Below are 27,309 nucleotides of genomic sequence, written 5' to 3'. Positions count from 1 at the left end.
AAACCATCCAAGACAATCAAACAAAACTAAGAATGGATAGAAGTGGGAGATGAAAATCTCCCAAGGAAAACGGCACAGAACTGGAGAACATTCCCTCATCTACTCAAACTACTGGAGTATAAAGCACAACAAAACAGTAGAAATCAAATCAGTATATCTGACTCAGATCATGTATAATCAGCTTAAGGCAGAAAATATAAAGGTGCTAATTAGTCTCTGAATATCCTCATTATCTACATGATAAATTTTCTCCTATACATCTGTAAGAAGTACTAGACAACTTGAGCAAATAGTCACTGAAATAATTGCTTTGATTCAGATAAGGAACCCAGGTTGAGGTCAGGTGCAGTTGCTCACACCTATAATCCTAGCACTTTAAGAAGCTGAAGTGGGCAGATCACCTGAGGTCAGGAGTTCGAGACCAGCCTGGCCAACATGGTGAAACCCCATCTCTACTAAAAATACAAAAATTAGCCGGGCTGGTGGCTCACACCTGTAATCCCAGCTACTTGGGAAGCTGAGGCAGAAGACTTGCTTGAACCCAAGAAGCAGAAGCTGCAATGAGCTGAGATTGTGCCACTGCACTCCAGCCTAGGGGAAAAAAAAAATACAGGTTGAAAGGCTGCTTTTAAGCTGTTTTAACATGCCGGATTTTGTTTGCGAGTGAGGCTAGAATAGGCAGATAGGAGGTCTAATGGAACATTTGGAAACATGTTGCATAGTTACAATAATTGTTAACTATCATCAGGAGGTGAACACAGCACTAAATCCTTATGATGAAAAAGTGGTTAGCTCCAGGGAGAATATTGAAGGGGAGGGCAGGGACATTCTCATAGAATTTTACAATACTATTTGCCATTCCTAACTACATTAATTATTTCTTTGACAAAGTATAAAGCAGTTAAATAAGTCAATAGAAACCGTGCTACTTTATTAAAATACTGAGTTTTATTTCACATGTATATTTTTGTCTCCCCACCATTTCCATGTCTGACCACCGCTACTACTATGTCCTATCATAACATTCCATACATACTTAAAACCAAGCAAAGGGTGGAGTTCCATCTTTAAAAACTAAACAGGCATTTTGGACAACACATTCTTGGCAATAGAACCTGGACAACATTTATCAAACACGGTAGGGAAAGTTCTCACTCTGCATTATAAAAAGGACAGCCAGATATCAACTGTTACAGAAATGAAATTAGACGGAAAATTTTTAACAAATTGTTTAAACTATTTTCTTAAAGAGACTTCCTCCACTGCCAGAGATCTTGAATAGCCTGGGAAAAAAAAAAAGAGAAATGTGGTTAAGGAACCACAACACTTCAAAGACATCAATAAATTAAATGTCTCTTTGCATAGTTCAACATCTATTTTTCATTCTACCACCAGAGAGGTTAACTCTAGATAAAGAAATGACTCCAAGGAAACTTATACTCAGATGTAATTTAATTCCAAACACTTTAATCAGTCATAAAAATGTGAACAATATACTAATAATTATTTAATAGTTTAGCATTATTTACTTAAGGAAATCAAGAGAAAGAAGAGAGACCCATATGGCCAATGTTACTTCAAACTTCATCTCCCGAGATCAGCTTTAGAGTTGGCCAGATTTGGCAAATAAAGTTACATAAACACCAGAAACTTATTCTGAATTGCCTGTGCATGTGTACATTTAGAAAAAACTATATGCTGAGGCTAGGCATGGTGGCTCACGCCCGTAATCCCTACACTTTGGGAGACTGCGGCGGGCAGATCACTTCAGCTCAGGAATTTGAGACCAGCCTGGGCAACATGGTGAAACCGTGTCTACTAAAAATGCAAAAATTAGCCAGGCTTGGTGGTGTGCAACTACAGGAGGCCCAGCTACTCAGGAGGCTGAGGTGGGAGGACTGCCTGAGCCCAAGAGGCAGAGGTTGCAGTGAGCCAAGATCACACTACAGATGGGTGACCAAAACAAAAAACAAACAAAAAAACAGCTGGCCAGGCATGGTGGCTCACGCCTGTAATCCCAGCACTTTAAGAGGCCAAGGTGTTGGATCACCTGAGAGGGTCAGGAGTTCAAGACCAGCCTGGCCAACATGGCAAGGTGGTTCTGAAGAAAAGTCCAGAAGTTCACCAAGAACTAGAAATGAGATGACTCAGGATTCTCTCAGCTGTCACTGTTTCACAGCCAATGGGTTCTCAGGTACAAGGTAACTGAATACTGAATGCCAATATTAAATATCATAGAAATCTCTTTTTTTCTGAGATGGACTCTCAGTCTGCCACCCAGGCTGGAGTGCAGTGGCGCTCACTGCAACCTCTGCCTCCCAGGTTCAAGCGATCCACCTGCCTCTGCCTCTTGAGTAGGTGGGATTACAAGTACATGCCACCATGCCCAGCTAAATTTAGTATTTTTAGTAGAGACAGAGTTTTGCCATGTTGCCTCCCAAAGTGCTGGGATTATAGGCATGAACTACCACGCCCAGCCAGAGATCTTATCATCAGGTTCAAACAAATATACATTGTCATTGCTTGCACCATGCATCTCTATGTCAAAAACAGGAAGCATTTAGTTTTGATAATCTCTGTAATAGTAATTCAAGTTCAAGTTATTAAACATTTACTATTTATTCCAGAAATTTCATTCTGACACTTGAGAACACTTTCAATTCTAGAGCAAGAAAATACTTCTGGTAGGCTGGGCAAGGTGGCTCGTGCCTGTAATCCTACCACTTTGGGAGGAAAAGATGGGAGGACTGCTTGAGGCCAGGAGTTCAAGGCCAACCTGGCCAAAAATACTTTTTATAAAAAGAAAATACTTCTAGAAGTGCTGGTTCGCTAATTTAATAGCTACCAAGACTTTGTAGCTACAAGCCTTTGTTATAAAGTACAGAAGACTACTGCAACTTAATCATTAAATTTATCATCACTTTCCTTGGCAGTAGTTGAAGAATGCATCTCTTATGCTGCTTAGCTTTTAGTACATGCTGGTTATTTATGTCTGACTTTCCACTATTTTCAATATTAAAAACAGTTGCATAATGCGGAGTTTCAAAATAACTTATGTTCAATGTTTAGTATTCCAAATAAACTCCCAAAACACACTTTAAACTTTAGGATTCAAATGTAGAGAAAAAACAGAACAGCAACCAAAAGACTGAATCTGATCATCTTATAGCCCATCACTACAACTTTCACAAAGCTAAACTCAAAATTAACCATTATCAGGGTTTTACGAACCCGAAAACTGAAAATTAGAGTGCAATTAAATAACTGAAGTGCTAAATACTATGGCAGAAAAAAAACCAGCTAATTGCCAAATTTTCCTAATTTTGAAAAAAGCTGTCCACAGGAAACCTAAACCATTAAATGCAGCATCCGTTCTCTACACGATACCTAACGTCCCTATTTAACCACTTTTACATTTTCCTTACACTTATGAGTCAACTGTAAATGAGAGCAAAAATAAATGCATAATCTTTATGTTGACTAAGGCTTTCACATGTACTAACTGTAAAATCTAACAGCTAACTCAGGCTTATGTATCTGGTAGTAGCCACAATTTAGTGTCTTGCTTCCAGATTTCATGTTAGGATGATTTTGGCAAAATCTATTTCCCATAAGAGTTATGAAAAAAAAAAAATGATCTCTACCAACTCCCAAAAAAGCCAAGACCAGACTGCTCCAAGCAGTCAAATGGAGCAGCAAGGAAAACCACAGCAATTTCCTTAACCAACATAGTACCAAAAAAGTAAAACTGAATTCAATAACCAAGAAATAATTTACCAGCTATAGGAAATCTGGGAAAAATATACTAAAGTTATCGTCTCAGACTGCCAACTGTATTCTTCATGTATTTCATTAAATACATGAATTTTCAGGTATTTCATTAAATGAAATATTATCTGTGGTTAAGAACTTTTTAAAAAGAGCCAACACTTAAAAAAGGGTAAAGGCAGAATCATAATAAATCACAAAAAAAACTTGGATTTAATCATGTCCCCAGAAAATCCAGTTACCTCTTGGTCAGTCATCCGGAAGCAATTCTTCACATAATTGATGAACTTGGCTTCCACTTTGGGAAGAGAACCACCCTATTGAGACAAAAGCATTATTACAGGTAAGTAGAGAAATACACCAAGAGCGATATCTTTAGAAAATTCCTCAATAATCTGCATGCTACTACATGGATCGGTTTATTCTTTTTCCCTTCAACTTTCCAAGAATACTCAATGTCTTTTTCAGGGCCAGAAAGCCCTATTGGGCAGCATGGCTAGTATCTCTATTCAAACAGATTTGCCAAAGGGTCAAATCTTCCCTGACGACCTCTCTAGGAACATAAAATATAAGCTACACTTGAGATTCTACAGACAAAGATGGCAACTCGGTTGCTTATCTGTATTATCTAACAAGTCGGTTATCACCCAGAACCAAATACAACCCATAACATCCCTTTGGAGAACCATGTCAAGTGACCCAAACTGTTCTTTAAAAACAAACAAACAAAACCCCACAAAACACTTGTTGACCACAAACTGGTTCAGAACAACAATGATCTGGTCATCAGTTAAAGATATATAAAGTTGAATGGGGAAAAAATTACAGTAATTACATTTCACTAATCACTCTTACCATTTCCTTCAAATTATGGATATAGGCAAGAAACTACAACAGTACTGGCAAGACCTTTGACTCTGTCATCAAAATTTCAAAACATTACTATTGCAAATATCTTGAAATGTTTTTATCACTACTTTGGAATTACTTTTAAACACGGAATATATTTGTTTTTATTAAATTTAATTAATACCTTTCCCTCTAAGTATCTTTTATGCATTTTTAAAAGATTGAAAAGGTTTTCAAATGTCCAAGGGACTTCGGCAGAATCAGGTATAGCATTAAGAAACTTAACTGCCTCCAATAACCTAGTAAAATAAACCTCACAATTTCCATTTCAAAATTATTGTCACATACATTCTTAATTGATTCATTCAAATATTTATTGAGCAGCTAAGGAGATACAAAGGCGATTTAAAACATTGTCAGGTGAGGCAAATGCACAAGTAATAGAAAGCAAAGGGCAAGGTTCACTGAATCACAGCAGTCAGAAGAAAGTGCTTTTGGGAACCAAGAGATTGTTTCCAGCCTGAAGAGGCATGGGTAGCAAATCAGAAAAGGGGATTGAGATTAAAATAGAAGACTTCAGTCTGGATTGTTGATGACACTCAGTATGGACTATATTTGTCTCTCCTTTTCTTTTCTCCCCATCTTTGGGCTTAATTTACATGTAGTGCCCAGGACTGTTCAATGCGCCTGCAATTAAACCAAGGAGATAGGACCATATTAAAATGGAGGGGAGGGGCATCTAAAAGATGTCATTTTAGCATTGTATCCAAGGGACAAAAATCAGTGATAACCAGGAAGGCTAAAGGGTTTACAGTGTGACTAAAACAAGAAATATGTTCCAGTTCTAAAATTCTTTTTCCAGTGGACTTATCACGGTACAAGGAATCTACTGAAGCCACGAAAAATCTATAATTACAAGAAAAACATGAGGAAATGAGTTGGCAATTTTTCCTCACCACCCCACATTTGCTCTCAATAGTTGGAGTCTAAAAGTATTATTCATAGAATTAAAGCTTCTCTCAAATGTGCTTCCAAAGCATTTAAACCATTTATTCCATATCCTACTCAAATCCCCCAGTCAAGCAGACAAGAGACCTAATCCTCTTCCCACATTTCCATTATTTAAGACAAAAGCAAACTAGATTTAAGCCTATTAGTCATTCCCAAAATCTAGCTATTACTACATGTATTAACTGGTGACAACTTGGTGTAAAGGGCAAAGAGAAATGTCTCAATCTGCTGAAAATTACTTCTGACTAGGGTCAATCATGAATATTAACTATAATACCAAGCAACAGCCAGCGTGTACTTTTCCAGCTGCTTGTAATTTTAATGAAGTCTCATACGCCCTCTGTTGGTTCTCTAGCATATCTTACAACCAGAATAGGCAAAGGGTTTTCACTGATCTATTTTAACATGGAAGATCAGAATGTTATCTTGCAACCAGTGCACTAAGTTCCTTTTATAATGGAAAATAAGGCATATTTAATTTTGCATATGCAAAAATCACCACAGACACGATTATAAATGTTTTATAAGAAATTTTTGAAAAAATTCATACCATGAACAGGGCAAGTATATTAAACCAAAACAAACAAAAAAACAAGAAACATTCAAGTCTATGCAAACCAGACACGTGCAATTTGAGGGGGGAGACAAAGTTTTTTTAAGATAACTTTACTCACTTTTTCTATACTTGCTTGCATTTTTGCTTTAATGTCTTCTACAGAACTAGGTCCTTTTGGTGTTTTAGGAGTTTTTTCCTGTTTTTTGAAGGATTCTTGTCCCTGAAAAAGAAATGAATTTCCAAAAGGTCATAAGAATAAATACAATTCCTAATTAAAATCCATTCTATCTGGATTTCCTCAAATATTCTCACAAAACTCCCTTATAAAGCTAATTATACAATGGAATTATCAATAAATTCATGCCATGTAATTTTGTTCTTAAAATCTTTCCTTTAAGGAAGGAACAAGATGATTTGCTAGGCATGGTGGTGCATGCCTGTAATCCCAGCTACTCAGGAGGATAAGGCAGGAGGATTGCTTAAGCCCAGCAGCTGGAGGCTGTAGTGAGCTATGATCATACCACTGTACTTCAACCTGGGCCAAGAGTAGGACACCCATCTCTTTAAAAAAAAAAAAAAAAGAGTAACTTGGGAGTTTGCTTTTATGCACAATACTTCAACCTGGGCCAAGAGTAGGACACCCATCTCTTTAAAAAAAAAAAAAAAAGTAACTTGGGAGTTTGCTTTTATGCACAATACTAAGTCAGTTCAAAAAACGAAACCAGAAAATCCCTAAGAATAAAGCAAGAAAGTCACTGTAGTCTGATGCCTGGGGCCCACCCCAGACCATTTTTATGACTATCTCCATAAGTAGAGCACAAGTACTGGGGTTCCTTTAAACTTTTTTTCCTTTAAATTCCATTTTCTACAGGGAAGTGGGTAGGGTCAGGAATGAGATCAACACACCCTGTCTAGGCCCAAATGTTTTACTTCAATCTAACACGCAGCCAAGGTTGAGAACCTCTACTCTATGCAGACATACCTTTCAACAAAGACTCCTTACAGGAAACAACTATTGACTTCACAACCACAAAAAATTCAGGCCAGGCATAGTGGCTCACACCTGTAATCTCAGCACTTTGAGAGGCCAAAGAGGGCGGATCACCTACAGTCAGGGGTTTGAGACCAGCCTGGCCAACGTATAGAGTGAAACCCCATCTCTACGCAAAACTACAAAAATACGCTGGGCCTGGTGGCACGTGCATGTAGTCCCAGCTACTTGGGAAGCTGAGGCAGGAGAATCACTTGAACCCGGGAAGTGAAGGTTGCAGTAAGCCGAGATCACGCAACTCTAATCCAGACTGAGTGACAAAGTGAGGGGCCATCTCTTTCAAAAAACTCTACTGGCTCCCCACCGACCACCACCACCTTACATTTAGTATGTTTGTGCCTACAACACACAACAAGCTGATTTTTTTTTTTGGAGGCGGAGTCTCGCTCTTTCGCCCAAGCTGGAGTGCAGTGGTGCAATCTCACTGCACTCCACCTCCCAGGTTCAAGCAATTCTCCTGTCTCCACCTCCTGAGTAGGTGGAATTACAGGCACATACCACCATGCCTGGCTAATTTTTGTGTTTTTAGTAAAGACGGGGTTTCACGACGTTGGCCAGGCTAGTCTCAAACTCCTGACCTCAGGTGATCCCACCCACCTTGGCCTCCCTCCCAAAGTGCTGGGATTACAGGAGTGAGCCACTGAGCCCGGCTGCAGCAAGCTGATTTTAACTTTTAAACAGCAATTACAGGGGTTCTATAAAGGCCTATCAAATTTCAGACACACTAGATTCTTCCACAGTAGAATCTTTTTTCCCCAACTAGATCAATGAGACCCACGTGTAAATGTAGCCACTTACTTTTGATCTTGGTGTTGATGATGGTTTTGAGTCTTTTCCATTCTGATTTGACTTTTGTGCATTTTTGGCTGGAGTATCTCGTATAGACTGCAATTAGAAATTTATCTTAATCACTGTCCCTGACCCCAACAACAGTGCAAACAAAACTGTTCAAGCCATGTAAGAAAAGCAGCAACCACAAGCTTGGCGTGGTGGCTCATGCCTGTAATCCCAGGACTTTGGGAGGCCGAAGCAGGCGGATCACGAGGTCAGGAGTTCGAGACCAGCCTGGCCGACATGGTGGTCTACTAAAAATGCAAAAATTAGCTGGGTGTGGTGGCATGAGTCTGTAATTCCAGCTACTCAGGAGGCTGAGGCAGGAGAATCACTTCAACCCTGGAGGCAGAAGTTGCAGTGAGCTGAGATCACACCACGGTACTCCAGCCCGGGTGACACTGAGACTCCATCTCAAAAAAAAAAAAAAAGAAAAGAAAAAGCAGCAACCACTTGGACAAAAGGTTACACAAGACTAACAAATTGGGTGGAGGGCCACATGGATAAAGAAAACAGACCATTCCCCACTCTAAGTTTTCTGTAATCCTCCTCAGGACTAATTTTCAGTATGAGATGATCTCCCACACCAGCTTCCCTTAACTACAAAACAAGCAAATAGCACTAAAAAATCACCATTTCTATTGTTAGTTTAACCACCTTATAGCATTGTATCTACTCACTTTCTTCACTGGCGCTTTTTCTTCAGCTTCCTCATCATCAAAATCATCATCATCATCACTACAAATGAAATGTCAAGACATTAAGTACTTTCAAAATTTGGGAGTAGACACAAGAATTGAAAGCAGGACCTTGAAGTGATTATTTGTGCACCCATGTTTATCGAAGCATTGTTCACAACAGCCAAGAGGTAAAAGCAACCCAAGTGTTAAATGGCTAAATGAAAATGTATATGTACACACAATGAAAATCCTCTTGCATGCTACATGACTGAACCTTGAACAAAGTGAAATAAGCCAGCCACAAAAGAACAAACACTGTATGATTCTATTCATTAAGTATCTAAAAGTAGTCAAACTCAAAATAGGTATAATTGTGATCGCTAGGGGCTGGGAAATGAAGTTGCTCAATGAGTAGTTTTGCATGAATACACACTATACCACTGTATAATGTATGTATATTTAAATAATGTATAGTTCTATTAAACTGTACACTCAGAGTGAATTTGTGTTAAAAAAAAAAAAAATTAAAGACCTAAATAGAAACATTCCATGTTCAGATATTGCCAAGATGGCAACACTCCCCAAATATACAGGTTAAATACAATCGTTAGAAGACTCCCCAAGCTGGTTTCTCTGTAGAAACAGATCCTAAAATTTATATACAAACCCAAGAACTGGCACAGTGTCTCACACCTATAATCCTAACACTTTGGGAGGCTGAGGTGGGAGGATCGTTTTAGTTCAAGACCAGCCTAGGCAACATAATGAGAACCCTCTCTTCAAAAAAAAATTTTAATTAGCAGGCGCGGTGGTGTGCGCCTGTAGTCTCAGCTACTTGAAAAGCTAAGGCAGGAGGATCTGCTGAAGGCAGTGAACTCTAACTGTGTAATTCTGCCACTGCACTCCAGCCTGGGTGACAGAGCAAGACCGTATCTCAAAATACAAAAACAAAAAAGACACTTAAGGGACCCAAAGAGGCCAAATGCAATCTGGAAAGGAACAAAGCTAGAGAACTCACACTTGATTTCAAAAAATCAGCTATAAGACCTACAAAGGGGCCGAGGCACCGTGACTCACGCTTGTAATCCCAGCACTTTTTAGGAGGCCGAGACGGCCGGATCACCTGAGGTCAGGAGTTTGAGACCAGCCTGGCTAATGGGGAAACCCAGTCTCTATTAAAAATACAAAAATTAGCCGGGCACGGTGGCGGGCGCCTGTAATCCCAGCTACTCAGGAAGCTGAAGCAGGAAGAACCAGGAGGCGGAGGTTGTGCCACTGTGCTCCAGCCTGGGCAACAGAGTGAGACTCATTTCAAAAAAATAAATAAAAACTACAAAGGAACAGTGTTGTACTGTTCTTACCTGTTAAGGATAGACACATCAACAGAACAGTCCAGAAATAAATCCGTATATTTATAGTAAGTGATTGTTTTGTTTTTTGAGACGGAGTCTCGCTCTGTCGCCAGGCTGGAGTGTAGTGGCGCAATCTCAGATCACTGCAACCTCTGCCTCCCAGGTTCAAGCGAATTCTCCAGCCTCAGCCACCTGAGTAGCTGGGACTACAGGCACACGCTACCATGCCCAGCTAAAATTTGTATTTTCAGTAGAGACAGGGTTTCACCATATTGGCCAGGATAGTCTCAATCTCCTGGTCATGATCCGCCTGCCTCAGCCTCTCAAAGTGCTGGGATTACAGGCATGAGCCACCGCACCCGGCCACAAGTGACTCTTTTAAAGGTTGCCAAGATCATTCAATGGGGAAAAAATAGTTTTTGAACAAATCATGTTGGGGCAACTGCTAATCTACATCCAAAGTCTATATTTGGACCCCTCCATTCACACCATACACATAAGTTTACTCAAAATGGAACAAAGCCCTAAATATAAAGGACAAAACTCAGAATTAAGGGGGTAAATTTTCACAACTTTGAATTTAGCAATGATTTCTTAGGATTGATACCAAAGGCACAAGCAACAAAAGAAATCGGACATCACAAAAATTAAAAACTTGTTCAAAGGCCACCATCATGAAAGTTGAGTGACAATTCACGGAATGGTGGAAGATAATCTGTAAATCTTGCGTCTGATAAGGGACTTGTTTGCAGAATACATAAAGAATTCTTGGGCCCGGTGCAGTGGCTCACGCCTGTAATCCCAGCACTTGTGGGAGGTCGAGGCAGGCCTGACGTCAGGAGTTCAAGACCAGCCTGGCCAACACGGCGAAACCCGGTCTCTATTAAAAATACAGAAAATTAGCTGGGCGTGGTGGGGGGGTGCCTGTAATCCCAACTACTTGGGAGAGGCAGGAGAATTGCTTGAACAAGGGAGGAGGAGGTTGCAGTGAGCCAAGATCACATCACTGCACTCAAGCCTGGGCAACAGAGACTTGTCAAAAAAAAAAAAAAAAAGAATTCTTGCCAGGCAGTGGCTCACAGCTGTAATCTCAGCAATTTGGGAGGCAGAGGGAGGTGGATCACTGAAGACAGGAGTTTAAGAACAGCCTGGCCAACATGGCGAAACTCCTTCTCTACTAAAAATACAAAAATCATATCAAAAAAAAAAAAAGAAAAAAGAATTCTTACAACTCAGTAAAGACAAAGAGAAGTGAATGGATTTTTTTAAATGGGCAAAGACATTTCTCCAAAGATATATGGCCAATGAATACATGAAAAGATGCTCATTATTAGTCCACAGGGAGACGCAATCAAACCCACAATCAGCACTTCATACCACCAGGATTAGAGTCAGATAATGGCAAGCGAGGGTGTAGTGAAATCAGCAGGTTGGAGTGAAATCAGAAGCCCCATACACTGCTAGTGGGAATACAATGGGTGAGCCACTCTGCTTTAGGTGTACATCCAAGTAAAATGACATGTCTACAAGCGTTCATAGCAGTCAACAAGTAGAAGTAACCCAAATGCTCACCAACTGATGAATAACCAAACATATCCATACAATGTATTCAACCATATAAATAAATGGAGTACTGATAATGCTATAACATGGATGAAACTTGAAAACACTAAGAAAACAGTCACAGAAGTCCATTTATGCAAAATATGAGGGACAGGAAACCTACAGACAAAGTTCATTCGTGGCTGACTAGAACTGAGGAGCATGAGGGGTAATACCTATAGAGTACCATTTCTCATTGAGGTGATGAAATGTTCTAAAATTGATAGTGGTGATGGCTACACAACTATGCATACTAAAACCACTGAACTGCACACTTATTTTTTTTTGAGTTTTACTCTTGTTGCCCAATCTGGAATGCAATGGTGCGATCTTGGCTCACTGCAACCTCCCCCTCCCGGGTTCAAGCAATTCTCCTGCCTCAGCCTCCCTAACAGCTGGGATTGCAAGCGCCCACCATCACACCCAGCTATATGTTAGTAGAGACGGGGTTTCACCATATTGGCCAGGCTGGTCTTCAACTCCTGACCTCAGGTGATCCGCCCACCTCGACCACCCAAAGTGCTGGGATTACAGGTGTGAACTGTTAATAGGTAAATAATGGAGGGAAGTAATCAAATCGAGTCACTGGAGGGCAAATCAGGCGAAGTCTCTATTAGTAAATACCAAGTGGTTCACATTTAATTCAACAATTGAACATACTGGTCTCTAAATCCCAATACAGCAACTTCATGTAAGAAACACCTATCTTTCCAATACCGAAAAAATATTTGCTGTATTTAGAAAAAATATCATAACTTAAAAAGCTGTCACAAATAGCCCTTCAAGTGGCTTTTTAACAGTGATTTTGTTGGTACAAGTTTCTGGCATTAGAACCCAATCCCTGCAGGTGCCTCCCCTGTGCTAGAAACAAGATGAGAATGTTTTAAACGTTTTTTCTTATTTGTTAAAACAAGTCTATTAAACTACTATCAAAATAGCTATCAAAAATGCTATCAAAACAGCTTTACTGGCAGGGCGTGGTGGCTCACACCTGTAATCTCAGCACTCTGGGAGGCTGGGGTGGGCAGATCACCTGAGGTCAGGAGTTCAAGACTAGCCTGACCAACATGGTGAAACCCCATCTCTATTAAAAATACAAAAAATTAGCTTGGCATGCTGGCACATGCCTGTAATCCCAGCTACTTGGGAGGCTGAGGCAGGAGAATCACTTGAACCCGGGAGGCAGAAGTTACAGTGAGCCAAGATTGCACCATTGCACTCCAGCCTGGCCAACAATGCACTTCAGCCAGGGCAACAGAGACTGTCTCAAAAAAAAAAAAAAAAAAAAAAAAAAAAAATCCAGCTTTACTTAAGAAATTCCCCCAATAAATTAAAAAAGATATTTAAGGGCCACATACTATCAACATATTACATACATCTATGTATAGTATACATCAGCACTATGCACATTACATAGCCTTTCTTGCTTAAATCAAGAGTCATCTAAGCCCACACCATATACCCTTTCCATCCTCAAAAAGGGACCAATTTCCCCTTTGATCTGGTGTTCAAAGGGTTAGATTTCTAAGTAACTATAACAAACCTTCATGCACCTCTTTGCATTTTCATTGCCATCTGTCTATGCTGGGCCCTTGCCATCTCACCACTGAAGTTTCTATTAAGACTTGTTTCCCTCAAGGCATCCTTTACTACTATGCAGACCTTAGTACGCTTTCTTCAACTTATATGAAAACTTGCAGCGGTGCATGGTGGCTCATGCCTGTAATCCCAGCACTTTGGAGTTCGAGACCAGCTTGGCCAACATGGTGAAACCCCGTCTCTACTAAAAATACAAAATTAGCCGGGCGTGGTGGCAAGCGCCTGTAATCCAAGCTACTCGGGAGGCCGAGGATCACTTGAACCTGGAAGGCAGAGGTTGCAGTGAGCAGAGATCACACCATTGCACGCCAGCCTGGGGCAACAAGAGAAAGACTTGCCGGAAAAAAAAAAAAATCCCACAAAAAAAACCAGGTACTGATTTAGACCTTGATATCTTACACTTTTCATTCCTATCAATGCCCAACTTAAAGACAAACAAAATTACATTGTTGTTACATCATGAATTTATACCCATTTTTCTGAGATGGGAGTCTCCCTCTGTTGCCCAGGATGGAATGTGGTGGCGCATTCTTGGCTTGCTGCAACCTCCACCTCCCAGGTTCAAGCGATTCTCCTGACTCAACCTCCCAAGTGGGACCAATAGGCGGGCACCACCATACCCAGCTAATTTTTGTATTTTTAGTAGATACCGCGTTTCACCATGTTGGCCAGGCTGGTCTTGAACTCCTGACCTCAAGTGATCCACCCACCTCAGCCTCCCAAAGTGCTGGGATTACAGGCGTGAGCCACCATGCCTGGCCTAATTATATCAATTTTTAAAAAAGGAAATCTTCCAAAGCCCCAACAGGATCAAGACTACAATCAGGTCCTATTCCAAAGCCTTTCTGGAAGTGACTGTTTATCCCCGAGCCTCGGTGAATGCTATTAAACACTTATTTTATAAACTTGTACAAAGGTAACTCAAAATTAGACTAAACCAATCCGAACCATACCATCCCTATTTCTAATCTGTTTTTAGCCTGTTTCCCCATTCTTCTCTTGGGATGTATTCGAACCATACCATCCCTATTTCTCATTTGTGTTCTTAGCCTGTTTCCCATTCTTCTTTTGGAATATATTTCAATTCTTACTTATGACAAATATTCTTAAAAGTGATAACAAACAAGCTGGGCTTGGTTATGCACCTGTAACCCCACCTGCTTCGCAGTCTGAGAGGGGAGGATAGCTTGTGCCCAGGGATTCAAGTCCAGTCTGAGTAGCATGGTAAAACACCATCTCAAGAAAAGAAGTAGCCGGGCACCGTGGCTCATGCCTGTAATCCCAGCACTTTGGGAGGATGAGGTTACCGGATAGCCTGAGGTTAGGAGTTTGAGAACAGCCTGGCCAACATAATGAAACCCCATGTCTATTAAAAATACAAAAATTTGGCTGGGCGCAGTGGTTCACATCTGTAATCCCAGCACTTTGGGAGACCGAGGCAGGTAGATCACGAGGTTAGGAGTTCAAGACCAGCCTGACCAACATACTGAAACCCTGTCTCTACTAAATACAAAAATTAGCAGGGCATGGTGCCCCGCGCCTGCAGTCCCAGCTACTTGGGAGGCTGAGGCAGGACAATTGCTTGAACCCGGGAGGCAGAGAGAGGTTGTGGTGAGCTGAGATGGCACCACTGCACTCCAGCCTGAGCAACAGGAGACTCCATCTCAAAGAAAAAAAAAAAAAACAAAAACAGCGACAGTCAAATACTACCTTTAAGTTTGAGTTCATTTTTAAGTCTGACATCCAAGTACTTTGAATTTTTATTTTTCTTTTGAGATTGGGTCTTGCTATGTTGACCAGGCTGGCCTCAAGAGATCCTCCCATCTTGGCTGGGTGTTAGGATTACGGGTGTGAACCACTGCGCCTGGTCATACTTTGAATTTTTAAGCTTTCAGCTCTTTCAGCCTTTTTCCTGTTTTCTGCCTTCATCGTCATGCTCAAAGATTTTGAAGAACCACCAGCTTAAAACCTAAACTCCCAATTTGATCATTCATGCATGTTCTCTTTTAAAGTGCATGTTCTTATATTTTATTTGTTTTCAATAAATGCATATGGACCCATCTCAGAACTGAAGGACAAAGCTGAGACCCAAATCAAAGTATTCAATGTATTACTGATACTGGCACACATAAGACCAATTATAAACAGTCCTTTATACCAGTGTGTGTATTAACTGTTTATAACAATAGTTTGATCTAGTTTAATATAAACTCATCAAATATTGTTTCCAACCATATTTTAAATCCCAAGAAAAATCTTAATATCCCTTTTAGAATCTTATTTTTGTCCATAAGTATCTACATAAAACCATAAGCCAAAATCCTTTTGGGAGAACAACAAACCTTCAGTAACAACTTGTAAAATGAATATAGAGCTATTTAATCATATTTTCTTTCAACCCAATCTCATTAACTGTTCACCATAAAACATACTAGGCTTGATGGGTATAACACATCCACTAAATCTTCAGAACAAAGGGACATAATCAAACTTCACAACCGCTATAGTCTACCCTTCTGAGGAGTCACAAGTCACAGCATTGTAAAGGCTCACAGACCCAATATCCTTTCAACTCAGCTCATTTAACTTAAACTGACAACAGATGACCACTTGACCTTTTATTATAAATGTAAACTATTACACAGGATGGCTTTTTGTAAATGACTTTTATAAAACCCTCATGCATATAACTATGTCAAATTCCTTTTTCTGTTAAGATTCCAGAAGGATATCAAATTTATAAATCATACTTACTCTTCATCATCATCATCTTCATCATCATCATCATCATCTTCATCAGCTGCAAGTTTTACTTTTTTCTTTTAAAAGAAAAGGTACATACTCATGAACAAGAGCTGTTCTATCACCAAACTAAAAGCTATAATACAAAACCTATAATAAAATTGCCATCTCTACCTGTGGAACCTTGCTACCACCTCCAGGGGCAGACCGCTTTCCAGATATACTTAAGAGTTTCACATCCTCCTCCTCTTCATCTTCTGACTCTGCATCTTCCTCCACAGCTAAAATACAATTTATTAGACATTATGAAACTCAAGCAGCAAGAAGTCAGAAAAAAAAAAGAACACTGATAGTAAATACTCTAAAAACTGAGATTTCTATTCTATTAAAATAAAAAAAAGAGCAAATGGGAAAAGGAACTTTTTAACAAAGGTATTTTGAGGCCTAATGTTCACTGCCAGGTTTTAAATCCAAGAAGCCTGGGGAGGGTGGCTCATGCCTGTAATCTCACTTTGGGGAGGCCAAGGGACCAATCCGGGCAACATAGTGAGACCCCATCTGCACATATACAAAAAAAATTAGCCAGGTGTGGTGGAGTGTGCCTGTAGTTCTAGCTATTCCAGAGGCTGAGGTGAACCCAGTAGCAGTTCGAGGCTATAGCAGGCTATGATTACATCACTGCACTCCAGCCTCGTTATAATGAGACTGTCTTTATTAAAAAATAATTTTTAGGCCAGGCACAGTGGCTGACGCATGTAATACTAGCATTTTGAGAGGCCAGGGTGTGCAGATCACGTTAAGGCCAGGAGTTCAACATCGGCCTGGCCAACATCACGAAACCCCTTCTCTACTAAAACTATGAAACACAACTGGACTTGGTGGTGCATGCCTGTGGTCCCAGCTACTGGGGAGAGGCTGAGACAGGAGGATCGCTTGAATCCTGGAGAGGTTCCAGTAAGCCAAGATCATGCCACTGTACTCTAGCCTGGGTGACAGAGCAAGATTTCTTCCCCCCGCCCCAAAAATTTATTTGTCCTCTCCAATTATCAATTTCTAGACTCACATTGGAACCTATTACGAAGACAGTAGTACTATACCCATGCTTTAAGTCCAAACTGGGAACCAAGCAACTGCACTAAAGAGGATAAACTAAGTAGTATAATATATAAAAATAACATACCTACTAAGTGCTGTCCACTAATATGCACTGGCCCTGAACCACACTTCAACCTTAAGACCACTGGTGGTGTTATTTCAAAGCCCCCAAGGGAAACCTAGAAGGGAGAAATTTTTCATCACTAAACATGTGAAGAAAATGAACAAACATTACAGGCAAACACATAAGCCAAATCAACAAACCAGTGAACCTGTTTTTCCACCTCTGATAAACTAGCAGCAGAAGCCCCCGTGTTCAAGAGTTGACCATTGAACTCCGGTGACAGAAGATAAAGAACCACTTTCTATCTCCTTGGCACAATTAAATGACACCAAACCTACCTTAAAACAGAATTAAACCTTGACACAACATCCAAAGTATGTAAGTGCCCTTACCGTTGGCTGTACAGACATTTTCAAAGTTGCCAGTGTTACTTTAATTGGACTGCCTTCGTAATTCATTGCCTCTGCTTCAACAATGTGCAATTCATCCTTTGCACCAGCCCCTAAACTGACCTGTGAACAAAAAAATACTACTTCAACTTTTGAGTTCCACCTATTTTACACCCCCCCACTTAATGTTATATGCAGCCATGCGTCACTTAACCACAGGGCTAGGTTCTGAGAAATGTGTTGTTAGACAATTTCATCTTTGTACAATCATAAGAATGTGCTTATTTACAAACCTAGATGGTATAGCCTACTACACACACCTAGGCTACAAACCTCTACAGTATGTTACTGTACTGAATACTGTAAGCAACTGAAACACACACTATATTTGTGCATCTAAGCATAGGAAAGGGCCGGGCTTGGTGGCTCATGCCTGTAATCCCAGCACTTAGGGAGGCTGAGGCGGGCAGATCATGAGGTCAGGAGTTTGAGACCAGCCTGGACAACATGGTAACAACCTCGTCTCTACTAAAAACACAAAAATTAGCCAGGTGTGATGGCACGTGCCTGTAATCCCAGCTACTCGGGAGGCTGAGGCAGGGAATTACTTGAACTCGGAAATCAGAGGTTGCAGTGAGCCGAGATTACGCCATTGCACTCCAGCCTGGGTGACAGAGCTAGACTGTCTCCAAAGAAAAAAAAAACAGGAAAGGTATATTAAAAATAAGGTATAATAACCTTATGGGACCACCATTGTATATGCGATCCATCTGTTGACCCAGCAGTTGCAATGAGGCACATAACTATGATTTTTTTTAAAAAAAAAACAAGTATAAACCTCTCACTATTACCTTGGAAAACAAATTTGTGCAATGTTGTCCTCAGGTTTTGTGATCTTGGCAAATCAGTTTCTCATATTCAGGAAATTTAAGAAATGCATAAATATGCATACACACAATATAGACCACCTAACATTTATTGAGCAACTTCTAAGTTGAGCAGAAGGCTAGTCTCTGGTAGACATGAAAGATTATCGATGCCTTTTACAAGGGCTTTATAATCCAACTGAAGAAAATAAGGCAAGTTGAACAGTGTGACTGGATTTTACATGGTCACCAAATGAGTGGTATAGATGCCAAGTTCTTCAAAGATGTACAGACAGTGAGGTACACACAATACCCAGGTGTAAAAAATAGTATTTTATAAGCAGTCAGCAAAGGAAAAAAAGTCTCAAGCCACATGAATAGAAACTAAAAGGCTGAAATCAAGTAGGGTTAAGTAGTTTATTTTGAAAGTTTAAGTACCGTTCTTAAAGATAACTGGTGCTCATTTTCATCATTATCCACCTTAAAGTGATAATCTTTGTCGGCCTTTAGTTCACAACCTGTAAATGAAGAAAAAAGCAACTCTAACAAGGAGAAAAATAACACTGAAACTTAAGTGTGGGTAACCAAAAAGGTCAGGTCTAACTTTTGAACTAGTTTTTCACTATTTTAGCTACCAAAGGGCAAAGCAGAATGATCAATTCCTAGATTTCTTGAACAGAAACCTCTACAGACACCCATAGAAGACTATAATTCCATTCTCTCATCATACCACATTTCATCTCTAACTACGCTGATAGGTACTGTTATTCTGCATAAACAAGCTCAACGGTTTAGTAAATCTCAACCTGAAGCAATTATCTGAAACCAAATGTAATGTCCAATGTTAAGTTTCCCACTATTTAAAACAGCTGATTTACCTACCTAAATTCCCAAATGGCCATTTCGAAATGAGAACGGTTACAAACATGAATAGCTTACTACTACAAAAATGACAAAGGTAAAAGAACCGAAGCTTGCTTACAGGGATCAACACTCCACTCTTTAAAGCAACAGAAAGTGACATACGCCTCAAACTATATTCAGAAATTATGTTTAAGACAAGGAGGGTTGTTTCCAATAGTTATCAAAAAGTACTGATATAAATTTATCAGAATTCTCAGCTATCCAAAATAACTAGGAATTAAAGCCTTAATGTTTTAAATACATGTGTCTACTCCCACTCCATGAATAGGCAAAATTCTTGAAAACACTGTCAGAATAAAAATTTTAAATGATTCCATTTAACTATCATCTGAACCGTTACCAATACATATACATGCTTAAATGTGAACAGAGGTTTAATTAACAAATCTCAGCACGGATAATGAACAAGATAAAATTCACGGTAGGATTTGCACTTCAAAGTCTGAATAGTACAAAGATTAGGCTTCTGCAATTAATCCTACTGAGATCAAAAACCCAAGTGGGACTCTCCTTTTAGGGGCAGGGCTACCGCAAGTCGAGGGGGGTGGTGCTCCCAAAATTCTGCGAACAGTCTTAGGTCTTGATCTGACTCAAACCGAACACTCTACGTGTTTCTTGTATTTAGAAAAGCGGTTTGGTCAATGCCGCACAAATGGCGGCGTGCGAGGACGTTCCCCTAAAACGAAGCCTCATTAATATTCACGAAGTAGCAGCTACGGAGTCAAGCGTCTAGGTTTAGATTTAGTCTCTTATTGCCTATAAGTACAACCTTCGTTAAGTGAGTTTATCTCTGGGCACCAGTATCCTCATCTGCAAAGTGGGGCTAGCTAGCTCCACCTACCGCAGTGAGACAGAAAAGGGGCTCAAAAAACTGAGAGCTGCCATCACAGTACATGCTGTAAGCACTGAACAAAGACCTCAGAATCCTAGTGCTACCAGCCTCTTAACATTTCCCACTTCAACAGAGCCACAGCATCCCTGGCTCAGGAGTGGCAACACGCCGGTGAGTCCCGGATGTAGCGCCCACACCCCCCTCCCTCCCCCCAACCACGTGGCAACCACGTGCTCCCAGCGGTTGCGGCCTCCTCACGCCGCGCAGCGCCTCCCCACCCCCAGTAACTGGCCGAAGCACGCGGGGGAAGTCTAGGTCCGGCAACTCCCGACTCTGAGGCCAGAATAACCCCAGGCTGTGCATCTATCCCCCCCAACAAGCAGGCCCATGCTTCCCGGTAAACCCAGCCTCCGGGACCACCAACCCGGGGCCTGGCATCAGAAGCCTACAAACGACCGCCGTTAGCAAATAAACCACGCCTGGAGCTCCGCGGCGTATCCCCGGCAACGGCCGAACTTCCAGGCGGCCGGTTCCGCTTTACCTCAGGCCCTGGGCCTCGGACCGCTCACGCCCCAGACGCTTCAGGCCGCTCGTCTCCTCCCCCTTCACGCCACCGGCTCCCCCCGCGGCTCCAATCTCTCCAGGTTCAGGGCTCGGGCAGCTCTTCCCACCCGCTCAGGCCTCCAGTCGGTCTGGCGGTCTCCACCAGACCCGGCTGCAGCCGGATTCCCGCCCCTCACCCCCACCCTCACCCTCACCGCCACCAGGCCCCGCTCGGCCTCGCTCCAGCTCCCCAAAGCAGTTACCGAAAAGATAGTTCTGGGGCCTCAGGGGGCTCATGTCCATGTCCATCGAATCTTCCATCGGGTGGCGGCACGCACTTAGGTAGGAGAGAAGGCGGACGGAGATAAAAGAACGCCGCTCCAGAGAACAGCCGCGCAGGACGGAATCACACCAGGGAAAGGACGCAGACTCCCCGCGCTTATATATAGCTCCTGAAGATCTCGCGAGCGCTTCCCAAGTCCCGCCTCCGCGCGCGTGCTCCGAAGCCCTCCCACCCCCGTACCGTAGCCCTCCTGCGCAAGCGCTTTTCAACACCATTCCTTTCTACCTCGCCCCCCACCTCCTTTCAGGTACTCCGCGGGCTCCCACCGAGCACGCGCACTCGTACACTGGCCCCACCCCTCCGCTGCTGTCGCCTGTGCGCACGCGTGCTTTCCAGTCGTAAGGCGCGCTCCCCACCTCCAACATTTCCACGTCCTCTCCCGCTCAAGCGCGCCGGCCTCCCGCCAAGAGTCTGCGCAGCCCACCCTGCAAAATGGCGTCAGCAGCCGTTAGCTGTGTAAGATATGGCGGGTTAGCCGGCTGGGAATGAGCCAGAGAGCACCTCGATTCACCTTTCCCCATCCCCTAGTGCCCTGCAAGCCTCCAAACAGGCGTAATCACTTCAGGAATTTTTTACTTGCCTGAAGGCTTCGGATCGCAGTTAATCGTTACCCCAAAGTTCAGGTGCCAAGAGAGAGTGAATTGCGGCTTATTCTTTGTTAGGAAGGAAAGATGTAGCTACTGGCCAGACTTACGGAACTTTGTTTTTCAGCTCTGTCCTTCCTGAGAAAACATCTCCAAAGTCCTCATCTTTACGGAACTTGGGGGCCAAAAGGGGACTGAATCAGTCTCCAAATGAGCAAGGACATCGCCCTAAGAGAGCTCGGAGGGTGGGCCGATTCTGACTTCTTGCCGCTCTTAATTTTTAACATTCCTCCTGAAAGAAAGCGGGTGACTTGTAAGAACTACAGAAGCCTTAATTCGAATATTTGGGAGCGAGCATGGGAATTAACGTTTTAAGCTACACCTTGACAAACTCCGAGGCACCCCAGCACCCCGCGGGCATTGGGGCATTCTGAAGACCCGTAATTTTTTTTTTTTTAGCCTCAACATATCAAACAAATTTAAGAAGTGAGGAATACAAATGATAACCTCAGAAAGGAAGACCCCCCCCCCCCACCCCAAGGCATTATTTCTTACAGGAAAATTATAGAGACGATTTCAGTGTCTATCAAGAGATGAATGAACAGTTAAGTTATAACATGTCCATATTATGCGTTAGTTGTGGACACATACTAACGCATAATATGGACATGTTATAATTTAACTGTTCCTTTCTGAGAGCTCCTGTGTCACAGAAAACTTTGAGTTACTTAAATTTGTTATGCCTTTTTTTTTTTTTCTTTTGTGGAGACGGAGTCTCGCTGTGTTGTCCAGGCTGGAGTGCAGTGGCATGAGCTCCGCTGGATGCAACCTCCGCCTCCCGGGCTGAAGCAATTCTCCTGCCTCAGCCTCCCGAGTAGCGAGGACTACAGGTGCATGCCACCACGCCCGACTAATTTTTGTATTTTAGGAGAGATGGGGTTTCGCTGTGTTCTCCAGGCTGGGCTCAAACTCCTGACCTCGGGCGATCCGCCTGCCTCCGCCTCCCAAAGTGCTGGTATTTCAGGCGTGAGCCACCGCACCCGGCCAGCATTTTTTTTTTTTTTTTTTTTTTTGAAACGGGGTCTCGCTCTCTTGCCCAGGCTGCAGTGCAGTGGCAAGATCTCTGACTCATGAGTTCCGCCTCTCGAGTTCCAGCAATTCTCCTGCGTCAGCCTCCCAAGTAGCTGGGATTACAGGTGCCTGCCACCACCACGTCCAGCTAATTTTTGTATATTTAGTAGAAAGAAACAGGATTTCACCATGTTAGCCTCCCAAAGTGCTGGGATTACAGGCGTGAGTCACCACACCTGGCCACTATTTTATTTTTTATTTTAATTTATTTTTTTTTTTTTTGAGACTGAAGTCTCGCTCTGTCATACAGGCTGGAGTGCAGTGGCATGATCTTGGCTCACTGTGACCTTTGCCTCCTGCGTTCAAGTGATTCTCCTGCCTCAGCCTCCCAAGTAGCTGGGATTACAGGCGCCCCCCACCATGCCTAGCTACTTTTTGTATTTTTAGTTAGAGACGGGGTTTCACCATATTGGCCAGGCTGGACTCGAACTCCTGGCCTGAAGTGATCCACCCGCCTCAGCCTCTCAAAGTGCTGGGCGTACATGCATGAGCCATGGCGCCCGGCCTTATCTGAGACTTCTAAAAAAACAATCCAGCAAAAGGGTAGGAGAAAGGAGAGTGGGAAGGTATATATGAAATAAGATTGACTACGTGATGATAATTGTTAAAGCTGGGTGATGGGTATATGGTTGTTCATCATAGGATTCCTTCTATTTTTTGAAATAGAAGGAATTAGGTAGGAGAGAAGGCGAACGGAAATAAAAGAATGCTGCTCCAGAGAACAGCCGCGCAGGACGGAATCACACCAGGGAAAGGACGCAGGCTCCCTGCGCTTATGCATAGCCCCTGAATTGTTTGAAAATTTCCATGATAAAATGTGTTAAAAAATGAAGATTAAAATAAAACTTGTATTTAAAAAATGGTGTATCAGTTTATCCTGTGGAATACTGTGCAGCTTCTAAAAAGAATACAGTGGTCCCCTATATATTATATCCTGGAAAGACAGCTACGCCACATGAAGTGAAAAAGCAAAGTTGGAGAACAATATATATATAATACGACCCTGCTTACATAAACAGTGAATGCCAGGCGCAATGGCTCAGGCCTGTAATCCCAGCACTTTGGGAGGCTGAAGCAGGAGGGGTTGGAGTTGAAGACCAGCCTGGGCAACATAGTGAGACCCTGTTTCTACAAGAAAAAATTAGCCGGGTGTGGTAGCATATGCCTGTAGTTCCAGCTACTCAGGAGGCTGAGGTAGGTGGGAGGATCTCTTAAGCCTAGAAAGTCAAGGCTGCTGTGAGTCATGTTCACACCACTACTCTCTAGCCTGGGTGACAGAGTGAGAGCATGTCTCTAAAAAAACCAAACAACAAACCAAAAAAAAAGAAGCATTTATATGTACTGTATATATATTTGTAAGTGCCTGCTCTACTTGCTGTGCAAATCCATTTCTTAGAATACTCTACAAAACTACTTTCAGACATTAATAATTATATATGTACAAAGGTGTTTATTAAGGCATTCTCTCCCTACTTGGAAGGCTGAGGCAGGAAAATCACTTGAACCCAGGAAATGGAGGTTGCAGTGAGCTGAGATTGAGCCAGTGCACTCCAGCCTGGGTGACAGAGTGAGACTCCATCTCAAAATAGATATATATATTTCTAATATTATGAATTATCCAGGTCAAATACCCCTGTCTCTTACAGTTGATTTGCTTGAATAAGGATCAAAACAAAGTCTACACATTACCTTGAGTCACGTTGTCATTTAACATGTTCCTGGCCGGGTGTGGTGACTCATGCCTGTAATCCCAGCACTTTGGGAAGCCGAGGAGGGCGCATCACCTGAGGTCGGGAGTTCAAGACCAACCTGACCAACATGGAGAAACCCTGTCTCTACTAAAAATACAAAATTAGCCAGGCGTGGTGGCATGCCTGTAATCCCAGCCTGTAATCTTCTGTAAAGGAGAATGTTTCTTGATCAATTATTTGATTACCCTAAAAAATCATTTTCGGCCAGGTGCAGTGGATCACACCTGTAATCCCAGCATTTTGGGAGGCCGAGGCAGGTGGATCACCTGAGGTCAGGAGTTTGACAACAGTCTGACCAACATGATGAAACCCTGTTTCTACTAAATTAAAAAAAAAATTAGCTGGGTGTGGTGGCATACGTCTGTAATTCCAGCTACTTGGGAGGCTGAGGCAGGAGAATTGCTTGAACCAGGGAGGCGGAGGTTGCATTGAGCCAAGATTGTACCATTGCCCTCCAGCCTGGGCAACAAGAGTGAAAACTCCATCTCAAAAAAAATAATAATTTTCTTTCTAAGGTGGGGTCTCACTCTGTCACCCAGCCTGGAGTGCAGTGGGGTGATCTCGGCTCACTTCCGCCTCCCAGGTTCAAGTGATCCTCCCATCTCAGCCTACTAAGTAGCTGGGACTGCAGGCAAAGGCCACTATGCCCAGCTAATTTTTTGTATTTTTGGTAGAGACGATTTCACCATGTTGCTCAGGCTGGTCTTGAACTCCTGAGCTCAAGCAACCCACCGACCTCAGCCTCCCCAAGTGCTGGGATTACAGGTGCTCGCCACCATGCCCGGCCAAAAATAATTTGTACCACCTTGGGCAACATAGGGAGACCCCATCTCTACAAAATATTTTAAAATTCATTGAGTGTGGTGGCTCACACTATGGTCCCTGCTACTCAGGAAGCTGAGGTGGGAGGATCACTTGAGACGGGGAGGTCGAGGCTGTGGTAAACCATGATCAAGCCACTGCACTCCGGCTTGGGCAACAGAGAAAGACACTGTCTCAAAAAATAAATAAATAGAAATAATTTGTACAAGAAAAGCAGGAAAATGATTGAGTCTTTCCCTTTATTTCCTTGTTTTCAGAATAAGGTGGAATCCCAAGTGTCTCCAAAGGTGACTAATTTTTTTTAGTAACTTTACCTGCACATGAGTTTTACTACAGCTAATGTTTCAATTTGTTTTAATAATGATTTATTTGGTACTCAAATGGTTCATTGTGGCAATGAGAGCTCTTTCAATTTGGCATTGATGTTTTTGTGAAATAATTCCAGCAATGTCTGACAGCTTTCTTACATTCTGGTATGATAAAATATTCCAGGTTCAGACGGAGCTTGGTGGATTGTGCCTATAATCCCAGCTAGGTGACTCAGGAAGGAGGATCCCTTAAGGGCAGGGGTGCGAGACCAGCCGGGGCAACATAATAAGACCTCATCTCTCTTTTTTTTTTAAGACAGAGTCCTGCTCTGTCACCCAAGACTGGAGCGCGGTGGCACAAACTCGGCTCACTGCAACCTCCGACTTCCGGGTTCAAGCGATTCTCTTGCCTCAGCCTCCCAAGTAGCTGGGATTACAGGTGCCTGCCACCACTCCTAGCTAATTTTTTTGTATTTTTAGTAGAGACGGGGTTTTGCCACGTTGGCCAGGCTGGTCTCAAACTCCAGACCTCGCGATCTGCCTGCCTCGGCCTCCCAAAATGCTAGGATTACAGGCGTGAGCCACCGCGCCCAGCCTAACCTCATCTGTAATAAAATAAAATAAAAATTCCAGGTTCAGGCCGCTCAGCCTATGGAATAGCCATTCTTTATTCCTTTACTTTCCTAATAAACTTGCTTTCAATTAAAAAATAATAATTCCAGGTTCACCTTGTACATTTTCTGCCCCAACATAGATTAAGCCATTTCTTTAAGGGCTCTGGTTCCTCAGTGGAAAGTGGCATTAGAGACCACATTCTCGTTATGAAAAGCACTCATTGCTATTGCATTGGTTGTTTTTCTAGTGTTTTTCAATGGATAGAGCTAGGAAATACTTTCTTAGATAACAAATAATATACAATATTCATTGCTTTGCATTTTCTTCTTTCTTTTCTCTCACTTAGCAACATATTCTAGACACCACTCTATGGCAGCATATAAAGATTTTTTCTCACATTCACAGCTGCATTTTCTGTTTTACAGCTGCACAGTATGGATATACTCTAGGTTATTTAACCAGTTCCTTATTAATGGACATTGTTGTTTCTAGTCTTGTGCTGTTATAAATTATGGAGCAGGCTGGGAGCAGTGGCTCACGCGTGTAATCCCAGCACTTTGGGAGGCTGAGGCAGGAGGATCATCTGAGGTCAGGAGATCGAGACCAGCCTGGCTAACACGGTGAAACCCCATCTCTACTAAACAAAATACAAAAAATTAGCCGGGCGTGGTGGCGGGCGCCTGTAGTCCCAGTTACTCGGGAGGCTGAGGCAGGAGAATGGCGTGAACCCAGGAGGCGGAGCTTGCAGTGAGCCGAGATCGCGCCACTGCATTCCAGCCTGGGCGACAGAGCGAGACTCCGTCTCAAAAAAAAAAAAATACAAAAACTAGGCCAGGCACAGTGGCTTGTGCCTGTAATACCAGCACCTTGGGAGGCCGAGGCGGGTGGGTCACCTGAGGAGTTTGAGACAAGCCTGGCCAACAATGGTGAAACTCCATCTCTACTAAAAATACAAAATTAGCCAGGCATAGTGGTGCATGCCTGTAACTCCAGCTACTTGG

The 27,309-nt window shown here is 42.4% G+C and overlaps 1 protein-coding gene across 5 annotated transcripts; it reads right to left on the bottom strand.

Annotated features, from left to right (window-relative positions):
• Positions 1-926: 926 nt before the first annotated feature.
• Positions 927-21,477, bottom strand: NPM1 (nucleophosmin 1). Of its 5 annotated transcripts, none has more exons than XM_024246635.3 (11): positions 21,018-21,477; positions 18,894-18,973; positions 17,593-17,712; positions 17,222-17,315; positions 16,216-16,322; positions 16,054-16,118; positions 8,747-8,804; positions 8,034-8,120; positions 6,303-6,404; positions 4,011-4,085; positions 927-1,283 (listed from the first exon to the last, which is right to left on the bottom strand). In XM_024246635.3, the coding sequence occupies exons 1-11, from the start codon at positions 21,310-21,312 to the stop codon at positions 1,245-1,247; spliced, it is 1,122 nt and encodes a 373-aa protein (XP_024102403.3). In that variant the 5' UTR covers positions 21,313-21,477; the 3' UTR covers positions 927-1,244.
• Between the last annotated feature and the right edge of the window lie 5,832 nt (positions 21,478-27,309).

The sequence above is a fragment of the Pongo abelii genome, chromosome 4 (genome assembly GCF_028885655.2).
Source record: "Pongo abelii isolate AG06213 chromosome 4, NHGRI_mPonAbe1-v2.0_pri, whole genome shotgun sequence".
NCBI classification, from domain to species: domain Eukaryota; kingdom Metazoa; phylum Chordata; class Mammalia; order Primates; family Hominidae; genus Pongo; species Pongo abelii.
Note: the sequence above shows the minus strand (reverse complement) of the source record. Positions and strands in the feature narration are given on the sequence as shown.